The 13,843-nt window shown below is 58.6% G+C and overlaps 1 protein-coding gene across 1 annotated transcript; it reads left to right on the plus strand.

Annotated features, from left to right (window-relative positions):
* The first annotated feature begins 813 nt into the window (after window positions 1–813).
* Window positions 814–11,878, plus strand: LOC128950397 (kallikrein-6-like). The gene is made up of 5 exons (XM_054295282.1): window positions 814–850; window positions 4,593–4,758; window positions 8,027–8,280; window positions 10,117–10,256; window positions 11,717–11,878. Exons 1-5 carry the CDS (start codon window positions 814–816, stop codon window positions 11,876–11,878), a joined length of 759 nt encoding a protein of 252 aa, XP_054151257.1.
* The last annotated feature ends 1,965 nt before the right edge of the window (window positions 11,879–13,843 follow it).

The raw sequence follows: 13,843 nt of genomic DNA on the forward strand, positions 1-13,843 counted from the left end.
GATGAACTGGTAGGCACTGAGAGGGTACTGGGAAGGGCGCTTTGAGGCACTGGGATGAACTGGGATGAACTGGGCGGAACTGGGAGGGAACTGGGAAGGGCACTGGGCTGAACTGGGCTAAACTGGAAAGGGCACTTTGGGACAGTGGGAGGAACTGGGAGGGACTGGGGTGAACTGGGAGACCCTGAAAGGGGAAACTGGGCTGAACTGGGAGGGACTGGGAGGGAACTGGGAGGAACTGGGAGGGAACTGGGAGACCCTGAAAGGGGAAACTGGGCTGAACTGGGCTGAACTGGGAGGGACTGGGAGGAACTGGGAGGGGGATTGGGAGTGCACTGGGGTAAACTGGGAGGAACTGGACTGAACTGGGATGAACTGGGAGGCCCTGAAAGGGGGAACTGGGAGAGACTGGGAATGGACTGGGATGGACTGGGAGGAACTGGGGGGAACTGTGAGGGACTGGGGGGAACTGGGAGGGAACTGGGCTGAACTGGGAGGGACTGGGAGCACTGGGATCACAGCTGGAGTCAAACTGGGAGCACTGGGAGGGAACTGGGCGGGAACTGGGATTGAACTGGGAAGGGACTGGGATGGACTGGGAAGGGCTCTTAGGGATACTGGGAGGAACTGGGAGGCCCTGGAAGGGAAACTGGGAGGGACTGGGATGAACTGGGATGAACTGGGAGGGACTGGGAGGGAACTGGGATTTAACTGGGAGGGGAGCTGGGCTGGGTGCTGGGCTGAACTGGTCTGAACTGGTCTGAACTGGGATTTAAAGGCCGCGGCTCCTTCCTCGCCCTCCTCCTCCTCCCGATGGAGCGGCTGCTGCCGCTGCTGCTGCTGGCCACTGGTTTGTACTGGTTTATACTGGTTTATACTGGGAGGGACTGGTTTGGGCTGGGGGAGACGGGGGGGAACTGGGGGCCACTGGTTTGTACTGGTTTTTACTGGGAGGGACTGGGGGTCACTGGGAGGGGGCTGCTGGCCACTGGTTGGTACTGGTTTATACTGGTTGGTACTGGTTTATACTGGTTTGGACTGGTTTACACTGGTTTGAACTGGTTTTGGGCTAGGGGGGACAGGGGGAACTGGGAGCAGACTGGGAGCGAACTGGGAGCTGCTGGTTTGGACTGGTGTGTACTGGTTTATACTGGTTTGGACTGGGGGGCACTGGGAGGGACTGGGGTGAACTGGGAGCAAACTGGGAGGGGGCACTGGGAGGTACTGGTTTGGACTGGGAGGGACTGGGGAGCACTGGTTTGTACTGGTTTATGCTGGTTTGTACTGGTTTGGGCTGGGGGGGACTGGGAGGGAACTGGGAGCAAATTGGGGGGCACTGGTTTGTACTGGGGGGGCACTGGGAGGGGGCTGCTGGCCAGTGGTTTGTACTGGTTTGTACTGGTTTGTACTGGTTTGTACTGGGAGGGACTGGGGGGCACTGGGAATGAACTGGGAGTGAACTGGGAGGGGGCTGCTGGTCACTGGTTTGTACTGGTTTGTACTGGTTTGTACTGGTTTGGGCTGGGAGGGACTGGGAAGGAACTGGAAGCAAACTGGGGGGACACTGGGAGCTGCTGGTTTGGACTGGTTTGTACTGGGAGGGACTGGGGGGGGCACTGGGAGGGGGCTGCTGGCCACTGGTTTGTACTGGTTTGGACTGGGGGGCACTGGGAGGGAACTGGGAGCAAACTGGGAGCTGCTGGTTTGTACTGGGGGCACTGGTTTGTACTGGTTTGGACTGGTTTGTACTGGTTTGTACTGGGGGGCACTGGTTTGTACTGGTTTGGACTGGTTTGTACTGGTTTGTACTGGTTTGTACTGGGGGGCACTGGTTTGTACTGGGGGGCACTGGTTTGTACTGGTTTATACTGGTTTGTACTGGGGGGCACTGGTTTGTACTGGTTTACTCTGCTTGTTTGTACTGGGGCACTGGGAGGGAACTGGGATGAACTGGGAGCACTGGGAATGAACTGGTTTGAACTGGGAGTAAACTGGGGGGCACTGGGAGTGAACTGGGAGTGAACTGGGATGAACTGGGATGAACTGGGAGTGAACTGGGAAGGAACTGGGAGCACTGGGAGTGAACTGGGAGTGAACTGGGAGCACTGGGAGTGAACTGGGAGCAAACTGGGGGGCACTGGGAGTGAACTGGGATGAACTGGGATGAACTGGGAGCACTGGGAGTGAACTGGGAAGGAACTGGGCCACACTGGGATGGAGCCAGGGGTGAACTGGGGACACTGGGAGGGAACTGGGATGAACTGGGAGGGACTGGGAGGGACTGGGAGGGACTGGGATGAGTGGGAGGCAATCGACTGGGTGAACTGGTTTGTACTGGGAGGGACTGGGAGCACTGGGAGTGAACTGGGAATGAACTGGGAGTGAACTGGGAGCACTGGGAGTGAACTGGGAATGAACTGGGATGAACTGGGAATGAACTGGGATGAACTGGGAATGAACTGGGAGTGAACTGGGAGCAAACTGGGGGGCACTGGGAGCACTGGGATGAACTGGGAGTGAACTGGGAAGGAACTGGGAGCACTGGGAGTGAACTGGGAATGAACTGGGAGCACTGGGAGTGAACTGGGCCATACTGGGATGGAGCCAGGGGTGAACTGGGGACACTGGGAGGGCACTGGGATGAACTGGGATGAACTGGGATGAACTGGGATTGAACTGGGAGGGACTGGGAGGGACTGGGGTGAGTGGGAGGCAATCGACTGGGTGAACTGGTTTGTACTGGGAGGGTGAACTGGGGGCACTGGGAGGGACTGGGGGGAAACTGGGATGAACTGGGATTGAACTGGGATTGAACTGGGAGGAACTGGGATTGAACTGGGATTGAACTGGGATTGAACTGGGATGAACTGGGATTGAACTGGGATTGAACTGGGAGGAACTGGGATTGAACTGGGATTGAACTGGGATTGAACTGGGATGAACTGGGATTGAACTGGGATTGAACTGGGAGGAACTGGGATTGAACTGGGATTGAACTGGGATTGAACTGGGATGAACTGGGATTGAACTGGGATTGAACTGGGAGGAACTGGGATTGAACTGGGAGGGACTGGGAAGGAGTGGGTGGGAAGTGAGAGGTCACTGGGAGCACTGGGATGGACTGGGATGAACTGGGAGACCACCAGTCCAAACTGGTCCATACTGGTCCGTACTGGTCTGTACTGGTCCATACTGGTTCTAATTGGTTTCTACTGCTTTATAATGGTCCAGATTGGATTTTACTGGTTTTAACTGGTTCTAACTGGTCCGTACTGGTCCAGACTGGTCCGTACTGGTTCTAACTGGTTTATACTGGTTCATACTGGTTTCTACTGGTTTATACCGGTCCATACTGGTCCATACCGGTCCGTACTGGTCCATACCGGTCCATACTGGTCTGTACTGGTCCATACTGGTCCATACTGGTCCATACTGGTCCGTACTGGCCCATACTGGTCCATACTGGTCCGTACTGGTCCGTACTGGTCCGTACTGGTCCATACTGGTCCATACCGGTCCATACTGGTCCATACTGGTCCGTACCGGTCCATACTGGTCCGTACTGGTCCATACTGGTCCGTACTGGTCCGTACTGGTCCATACTGGTCCGTACTGGTCCATACCGGTCCATACTGGTTTATACTGGTCCATACTGGTCCATACTGGTCCATACCGGTCCATACTGGTCCGTACTGGTCCGTACTGGTCCATACTGGTCCATACTGGTTTATACTGGTACATACTGGTCCGTACCGGTCCATACTGGTCCATACTGGTCCATACTGGTTTATACTGGTCCATACTGGTCCGTACTGGTCCATACTGGTCCGTACTGGTCCATACTGGTCCATACTGGTCCGTACTGGTCCGTACTGGTCCATACTGGTCCGTACTGGTCCCTACTGGTCCATACTGGTCCGTACTGGTCCGTACTGGTCCATACTGGTCCGTACTGGTCCATACTGGTCCGTACTGGTCCGTACTGGTCCATACTGGTCCATACTGGTCCATACTGGTCCATACTGGTCCATACTGGTTTATACTGGTCCATACTGGTCCATACTGGTCCGTACTGGTCCATACTGGTCCATACTGGTCCGTACTGGTCCATACTGGTCCATACTGGTCCATACTGGTCCGTACTGGTCCGTACTGGTCCATACTGGTCCGTACTGGTCCATACTGGTCCATACTGGTCCATACTGGTCCGTACTGGTCCGTACTGGTCCGTACTGGTCCATACTGGTCCGTACTGGTCCGTACTGGTCCGTACTGGTCCGTACTGGTCCATACTGGTCCATACTGGTCCGTACTGGTCCATACTGGTCCTTACTGGTCCGTACTGGTCCGTACTGGTCCATACTGGTCCTTACTGGTCCGTACTGGTCCATACTGGTCCATACTGGTCCGTACTGGTCCATACTGGTCCATACTGGTCCATACTGGTCCATACCGGTCCGTACTGGTCCATACTGGTCCGTACTGGTCCGTACTGGTCCGTACTGGTCCATACTGGTCCATACTGGTCCATACTGGTCCATACTGGTCCGTACTGGTCCGTACCGGCCCTCACGGCTCCCCATTGGTGGCAGCGGCCGCGGGGGCGGACGAGAACCGCATCGTGGGCGGGGCCCGGTGCGAGCGGCGGCGCCACCCGTACCAGGCACTGCTGCTGCAGCCGGGGGGCGCCATCCACTGCGGGGGGGTCCTGATCGGCCAACACTGGGTGCTGACCGCCGCCCACTGCCACAGCGACAGGTGAGGCACACCTGGGCACACACCTGGGCACACCTGGGCACACCTGGGTATGGTACAGACACACCTGGGGGCGCCATCCACTGCGGGGGGGTCCTGATCGGGAGACACTGGGTGCTGACCGCCGCCCACTGCCACAGCGACAGGTGAGACACACCTGGGCACACACCTGGGCACACCTGGGTATGGTACAGACACACCTGGGCACACCTGGGTATGGTACAGACACACCTGGGCACACCTGGGCACACCTGGGTACACCTGGGTATGGGTACAGACACACCTGGGCACACCTGGGTATGGTACAGACACACCTGGGCACACCTGGGCACACACCTGGGCACACCTGGGTATGGTACAGACACACCTGGGTACACCTGGGCACACCTGGGTACACCTGGGTATGGGTACAGACACACCTGGGCACACCTGGGTATGGTACAGACACACCTGGGCACACCTGGGCACGCACCTGGGCACACCTGGGTATGGGTACAGACACACCTGGGCACACCTGGGTATGGTACAGACACACCTGGGCACACCTGGGCACACACCTGGGCACACCTGGGTATGGTACAGACACACCTGGGCACACCTGGGCACACCTGGGTATGGTACAGACACACCTGGGGGCGCCATCCACTGCGGGGGGGTCCTGATCGGCCGGCACTGGGTGCTGACCGCCGCCCACTGCCACAGCGACAGGTGAGACACACCTGGGCACACACCTGGGCACACCTGGGCACACCTGGGTATGGGTACAGACACACCTGGGCACACCTGGGTATGGTACAGACACACCTGGGCACACCTGGGCACACCTGGGTATGGGTACAGACACACCTGGGCACACCTGGGTATGGTACAGACACACCTGGGCACACCTGGGCACACCTGGGCACACCTGGGTGCAGCTGGGTATGGTACAGACACACCTGGGTACACCTGGGCACACCTGGGCACACCTGGGTATGGTACAGACACACCTGGGTATGGTACAGACACACATGGGCACACCTGGGCACACCTGGACATGGTACAGACACACCTGGGTATGGTACAGACACACCTGGGCACACCTGGGTATGCCTGGGTATGGTACAGACACACCTGGGTATGGTACAGACACACATGGGCACACCTGGGCACACCTGGACATGGTACAGACACACCTGGGTATGGTACAGACACACCTGGGCACACCTGGGCACACCTGGGTACGCCTGGGTATGGTACAGACACACCTGGGCACACTTGGGTACACTTGGGATACACCTGGGCACACCTGGGTATAGCTGGGTATGGTACAGGCACACCTGGGCACACCTGGGAACAGCTGGGTACACCTGGGCACACCTGGGATACACCTGGGTACAACTGGGCACACACCTGTGCTCACCTGTCCCATTACAAACCCCATTTACCTGTCCCTGATGTATTTACCTGTCCCAAGTGAGCTCATCTGTCCCTCACCTGTGCTCACCTGTCCATCACCTGTCCCAATATAAACTGCCATTTACCTGTCCCTCACCTGTCCCAGGTGTGCTCACCTGTGCTCACCTGTCCCTCACCTGTCCCATTACAAACCCCATTTACCTGTCCCTCACCTGTCCCTCACCTGTCCCAGGTGTGTTTACCTGTCCCAGGTGTATTTACCTGTGCTCACCTGTCCCATTACAAACCCCATTTACCTGTCCCTCACCTGTCCCTCACCTGTCCCAGGTGTATTTACCTGTCCCAGGTGTATTTACCTGTGCTCACCTGTCCCATTATAAACCCCATTTACCTGTCCCTCACCTGTCCCTCACCTGTCCCAGGTGCATTTACCTGTCCCAGGTGTATTTACCTGTGCTCACCTGTCCCATTACAAACCCCATTTGCCTGTCCCTCACCTGTCCCTCACCTGTCTCAGGTGTATTTACCTGTCCCAGGTGTGCTCACCTGTGCTCACCTTTACCTGCACAGCCCCCTGCGCGTGCTGCTGGGCGAGCACAGCCTCAAGGAGCGGGACGGGGCGGAGCAATGCCTCACCTGTGCTCACCTGTCCCATTACAAACCCCATTTACCTGTCCCTCACCTGTCCCAGGTGCATTTACCTGTGCTCACCTGTCCCATTACAAACCCCATTTACCTGTCCCTCACCTGTCCCTCACCTGTCCCAGGTGCATTTACCTGTCCCAGGTGTATTTACCTGTGCTCACCTGTCCCATTATAAACCCCATTTACCTGTCCCTCACCTGTCCCTCACCTGTCCCAGGTGTATTTACCTGTCCCAGGTGTATTTACCTGTGCTCACCTGTCCCATTACAAACCCCATTTACCTGTCCCTCACCTGTCCCTCACCTGTCCCAGGTGTATTTACCTGTCCCAGGTGTATTTACCTGTGCTCACCTGTCCCATTACAAACCCCATTTACCTGTCCCTCACCTGTCCCTCACCTGTCCCAGGTGCATTTACCTGTCCCAGGTGTATTTACCTGTGCTCACCTGTCCCATTACAAACCCCATTTGCCTGTCCCTCACCTGTCCCTCACCTGTCTCAGGTGTATTTACCTGTCCCAGGTGTGCTCACCTGTGCTCACCTTTACCTGCACAGCCCCCTGCGCGTGCTGCTGGGCGAGCACAGCCTCAAGGAGCGGGACGGGGCGGAGCAATGCCTCACCTGTGCTCACCTGTCCCATTACAAACCCCATTTACCTGTCCCTCACCTGTCCCTCACCTGTCCCAGGTGCATTTACCTGTCCCAGGTGTATTTACCTGTGCTCACCTGTCCCATTACAAACCCCATTTGCCTGTCCCTCACCTGTCCCTCACCTGTCTCAGGTGTATTTACCTGTCCCAGGTGTATTTACCTGTGCTCACCTGTCCCATTACAAACCCCATTTCCCTGTCCCTCACCTGTCCCTCACCTGTCCCAGGTGCATTTACCTGTCCCAGGTGTATTTACCTGTCCCTCACCTGTCCCATTACAAACCCCATTTGCCTGTCCCTCACCTGTCCCTCACCTGTCCCAGGTGTGTTTACCTGTCCCAGGTGTGCTCACCTGTGCTCGCCTGTCCATCCCCAGCCCCCTGCGCGTGCTGCTGGGCGAGCACAGCCTCAAGGAGCGGGACGGGGCGGAGCAATGCCTCACCTGTGCTCACCTGTCCCTCACCTGTCCCAATATAAATCCCCGTTCACCTGTCCCTCACCTGTCCCATTATAAACCCCATTTACCTGTCCCAGGTGTGCCCACCTGAGCTCACCTGTGCTCACCTGTCCATCCCCAGCCCCCTGCGCGTGCTGCTGGGCGAGCACAGCCTCAAGGAGCGGGACGGGGCGGAGCAATGCCTCACCTGGGCGCGCGCCTTCGTGCACCCGCGCTACCTGCCCGGCCGCCATGACAGTGACGTCATGCTGCTGCGCCTCAGCGGCCCCGCCCAGCTGAGCCCGCGCGTGCGCCCCGCGCCGCTGCCGCGCAGGTGCCCCCAGGTAGGGGACAGGTGCGTGGTGAGCGGCTGGGGCAGCACCCGCAGCCCGCAAGGTGAGACACACCTGGGGGGGACACACCTGGGGACAGGTGAGGGGTGGGGAGGGGACAGGTGAGACACACCCTGGGGGGGACACACCTGGGGACAGGTGAGGGTGGGGGGACAGGTGAGACACACCTGGGGGGGACACACCTGGGGACAGGTGAGGGTGTGGGGGGGACAGGTGAGGGGTGGGGACACACCTGGGGGACAGGTGAAGGTGTGGGGGGGACAGGTGCGTGGTGAGCGGCTGGGGCAGCACCCGCAGCCCGCAAGGTGAGACACACCTGGGGGGGACACACCTGGGGGGACAGGTGAGGGGTGGGGAGGGGACAGGTGAGACACACCCTGGGGGGGACACACCTGGGGGACAGGTGAGGGTGGGGGGACAGGTGAGACACACCTGGGGGGGACACACCTGGGGGACAGGTGAGGGTGGGGGGACAGGTGAGACACACCTGGGGGGGACACACCTGGGGGACAGGTGAGGGTGGGGGGACAGGTGAGACACACCTGGGGGGGACACACCTGGGGACAGGTGAGGGTGTGGGGGGGACAGGTGAGGGGTGGGGACACACCTGGGGACAGGTGAAGGTGTGGGGGGGACAGGTGCGTGGTGAGCGGCTGGGGCAGCACCCGCAGCCCGCAAGGTGAGACACACCTGGGGGGGGACACACCTGGGGGAGACACACCTGGGGGGGGACACACCTGGGGGAGACACGCCTGGGGGAGACACACCTGGGGGGACAGGTGAGGTGGTGGGGACACACCTGGGGACAGGTGAGATGTGGGGGAGACAGGTGAGGGTGGGGGGACATGTGAGACACACCTGGGGGGGACACACGTGGGGACAGGTGGATGGGAGGGACAGGTGAGACACACCTGGGGGAGAGATGAGGAGTGGGGACACATCTGGGAGGGGACAGGTGAGACACACCTGGGGGACAGGTGAGGGGGTGGGGGGGACAGGTGAGGGCATGGGGGGACAGGTGAGGGGTGGGGACACACCTGGGGGGGGACAGATGAGGGGTGGGGAGGCAAGGGGAGGGGGGTGAGACACCTGGGGGACAGGTGAGACACACCTGGGGGATGGGGGGGGGGACACACCTGGGGGGGGACAGGTGAGGGTAGGGGGGACAGGTGAGGGGGTGAGGACACACCGTGGTGGGGGGGGCCGCTCACCTTTCCCATCCATTCCTCACCTGTCCTTCACAGCTGTCCCACCTGTTCTACCTGTCCTCATCCATCTCTCACCTGGCCCTTACCTGTCTCCACCTCTCCTCACCCGTTCTTACCCATCCCTTACCTGTCCCATCCATCTCACCTGTCCCATCCATCTCACCTGTCCCTCACCTGTCCCTCACCTGTCCAATCCATCCCCACCTGTCCAATCCATCCCCACCTGTCCCATCCACCTCCACCTGTCCTCACCTGTCCTCACCTGCGCCAGGTGCGTTCCCGGACCTGCTGCAGTGCAGGGAGGTGTTCACCTGATCCTACACCTGTCCCCTCACCTGTACCTGTCACACCTGTGTCACACCCGTCCCATCCATCCCCACCTGTTCCATCCATCCCCACCTGTCCCTCACCTGTCCCTCACCTGTACCTGTCACACCTGTGTCACACCTGTCCCATCCATCCCCACCTGTCCCTCACCTGTCCCTCACCTGTCCTCACCTGTACCTGTCACACCTGTGTCACACCCGTCCCATCCATCCCTACCTGTTCCATCCATCCCCACCTGTCCCTCACCTGTCCCCTCACCTGTACCTGTCACACCTGTGTCACACCTGTCCCATCCATCCCCACCTGTCCCTCACCTGTCCCTCACCTGTCCTCACCTGCGCCAGGTGCGTTCCCGGACGTGCTGCAGTGCGGGGAGGTGTTCACCTGGTCCAACGCCGCCTGCGCTCACCTGTACCCAGGTGCCATCACTCCCAACATGCTTTGCGCCGGCGGCCGCGCCGGGGACAGCACCGACTCCTGCCAGGTGAGGGGACAGGTGTGGGCAGGGCACACCTGAGGGGGGGGAGGGGCCAGGTGTGGGGTAGGTACACCTGAGCTACACCTGAGCACACCTGAGTACACATGGGTATGTCTGGGATACACCTAGACACACCTGGGATATACCTGGGCACACCTGGGATACACCTGGGCACACCTAGACACACCTGGGATACACCTGGGCACACCTGGGATACACCTGGGCACACCCGGGCACACCTGGGATACACCTGGGCACACCTAGACGCACCTGGGATACACCTGGGCACACCTGGGATACACCTGGGCACACCTAGACACACCTGGGATACACCTGGGCACACCTGGGATACACCTGGGCACACCCGGGCACACCCGGGCACACCTGGGCACACCTGGGTACACCTGGGTACACCTGGATACACCTGGGATACACCTGAGGTACACTTGAGATACACCTGGGATACACCTGGGCACACCCGGGCACACCGGGGCACACCTGGGTACACCTGGATACACCTGGGATACACCTGAGGTACACCTGAGATACACCTGGGATACACCTGGGCACACCTGGGCACACCTGGATACACCTGAATACACCTGAGCACACCTGGGATACACCTGAGGTTGTGGGGGAGGGGTCATGTGTGGGGGTGGGACTTACCTGTGTGGGGGGAAAGGGTGGCAACACCTGGAGGGACTCACCTGTAGTGTGGGGACTCACCTGTATGGGGGAATGGAGGTCGGAAATACCTGGGGAACACCTGGGGGAACTCACCTGTATGGGGAGGGAGGGGTTGGACTCACCTGTATGGGAGGGAATGGGAGTGGGAAATACCTGTCTCACCGGTCCCACCTGTCTCACCTGTCTCACCTGTCCCACCCACCTCACCTGTCTCTCACCTGTACCTCACCTGTCCCACCTGTCTCACCAATCCCACCTGTCCCACCTGTGTCTCACCTGTCCCACCTGTCTCTCATCTGTCTCACCTGTCTCTCACCTATCTCACCTGTCCCACCTTTCCCACCTGTCCCACCTGTGTCTCACCTGTCCCACCTGTCCCATCCATCTCACCTGTGTCCCACCTGTGTCTCACCTGTCTCACCTGTGTCTCACCCGTGTCCCACCTGTCCCACCTGTGTCTCATCTGTCCCATCTCTCGCCTGTGTCTCACCTGTGTCCCACCTGTCTCACCTTTCCCACCTGTGTCCCACCTGTGTCTCACCTGTCCTGCCTGTCCCACCTGTGTCCCACCTGTCCCACCCGTGTCTCACCTGTGTCTCACCTGTCCCACCTGTGTCTCACCTGTCCCACCTGTCCCACCTGTGTCTCACCTGTCCCACCTGTGTCTAACCTGTCCCACCTGTCTCACCTGTGTCTAACCTGTCCCACCCGTGTCTCACCTGTCCCACCTGTCTCACCTGTGTCTCACCTGTGTCTCACCTGTGTCCCACCTGTCGCAGGGTGACTCCGGGGGCCCGCTGGTGTGTGACGGGTACCTGCAGGGCGTGGTCTCCTGGGGGCTGCAGGTGTGCGGCCAGCAGGGCAAGCCAGGTGTGTACAGCCGCGTCTGCGCCTTCACCACCTGGATCCGCCGCACCATCCGCGCCAACGGCGGCGACTGACGCACCTGGGCGCACCTGGGGGGCACCTGGGGGGCACCTGGATGCACCTGGAGGCACCTGGGGTTCGCCTGGATGCACCTGGGGCGCACCTGGGCACACCTGGTGGCACCTGGAGCACCTGGGGGGGACCTGGGGGGCACCTGGGGGCACCTGGGGGGCACCTGGGGGGCACCTGGGGTTCACCTGGATGCACCTCGGGAGCACCTGGATGCACCTGGGCGGCACCTGGGCACACCTGGGGGCACCTGGGGTTCACCTGGGGGGCACCTGGGCTCACCTGTGACACCTGGGAGGCTCCTCGTAATACCTGGGGCTCACCTGGAGCACCTGGAGGGCACCTGGATGCACCTGAGAGGCTCCTTGAGCTCACCTGTAACACCTGAGTGGCTCCTTTTAACACCTGTGTGGTTTTTTGACTTTACCTGTAACACCTGAGGGGCTCCTTTTAACACCTGGGGGCACCTGAGGGGCACCTGGAGCACCTGGGGGGGTACCTGGAGCACCTGAGCACACCTGGGGGGCTCCTTGTAACACCTGAGGGGCTCCTTGACCTCACCTGTAACACCTGAGTGGCTCCTTTTAACACCTGTGTGGTTTTTTTACTTCACCTGTAACACCTGGGGGGTACCTGGACGCTCCTGGGGGCGCCTGGATGTCACCTGGCACACCTGAGCACACCTGGGGGGCTCCTTGTAATACCTGGGAGGGGGCTGGATGTCACATCAAGACCCCCAAATCCCCCTAAGCCCCACCTACATGAGGAAAAGTGAGGGAAAAAAGGCAGAAAATGGGAATTCTGAGGGGAAAATGGCGGGAAACGTGAGGGGGGAAATGGGAATTATGAGGGGAAAATGGAGGGAAATGTGAAAAAATGGAGGAAAATGTGAGGGGAAAAGTGAGGAAAATGTGAGGGGAAAATGGAGGCAAATGTGAGAGGAAAATGGAGGGAAACGTAAAGAAAATATGAGAGGGAAAATGAGAGAAACATGGGGGGGAAATGGCCAGAACTGTGAGGGGGAAAATGGAGGGAAACGCGAGGGGAAAATGGAGGGAAACGTGAGGGGGGAAATGGAGAGAAATGAGGGGGAAATGGAGGAAAATGTGAGGGGAAAAGTGAGGGAAATGTGAGGGGGAAATGGAGGGAAACATAAGCGGAAAATGGGAATTATGAGGAGAAAATGGAGGGAAACATGAGGGCGGAAATGGAGAGAAACGTGAGGGGGAAATGGAAACGTGAGGGGGGAAAATGGAGGGAAATGTGAGGAGGAAAATGGAAGGAAACCTGAGGGGAAAATGGAGGAAAATGTGAGGGGAAAATGAAGCAAACATGAGGGGAAAATGGAGGGAAAATGTGAAAAAATGGAGGAAAATTTGAGGGGAGAAGTGAGGAAAACGTGAGGGCAAAATGGAGGGAATTGGGAGGGGAAGATGGAGGGAAACGTGAGGGGAAAATACAAGGAAACATGAGGGGAAAATGAAGGGAAATGTGAGAGGGCAATTGAGGGCAATGTGAGGGGAAAATGGAGAAAAATGTGAGGGGAAAATGAAGGGAAATGTGATGGGGAATATGGGAATTATGAGGAGAAAATGGAGGAAAACGTGAGGGGAAGATGGAGGGAAACATAAGGGGAAAATGGCATAAAACGTGATGAGAAAAGTGGAGGAAAACATGAGGGGAAAATGGAGGGAAATATGAGTGAGAAAATGGAGGGAAACATGATGGGAAAATGGGAATTATGAAGAGAAAATGGAGGGAAACATGAGAGGGAAAATGGAAGGAAACCTGAGGAGGAAAAGGTGGGAAATGTGAGGGAAAATATGGGGAAAATGGAGGGAATGTGAGGGGAAGATGGAGGGAAATGTGAGGGGGAAATGGAGAAAAATGTGAGGGGAAGATGGTGGGAAGTGTGAGGGGGAAATGGAGAGAAACGTGAGGGCGAAATGGAGGGAAATGTGAGGGGGAAA

The sequence above is a fragment of the Melozone crissalis genome, unplaced genomic scaffold, assembly GCF_028551555.1.
Source record: "Melozone crissalis strain CALT ecotype California unplaced genomic scaffold, PUWL_Pcris_2 ptg000586l_1, whole genome shotgun sequence".
Classification (NCBI taxonomy): Eukaryota; Metazoa; Chordata; class Aves; order Passeriformes; family Passerellidae; genus Melozone; species Melozone crissalis.

Coding starts and splice junctions, on each gene's coding strand:
- LOC128950397 (XM_054295282.1), top strand. CDS start 814: ATGGAGCGGCTGCTGCCGCTGCTGCTGCTGGCCACTG. Junction 851..4,592: donor GCTGCTGCTGCTGGCCACTG/GTTTGTACTGGT, acceptor CATTGGTGGCAG/CGGCCGCGGGGGCGGACGAG. Junction 4,759..8,026: donor GCCCACTGCCACAGCGACAG/GTGAGGCACACC, acceptor GTCCATCCCCAG/CCCCCTGCGCGTGCTGCTGG.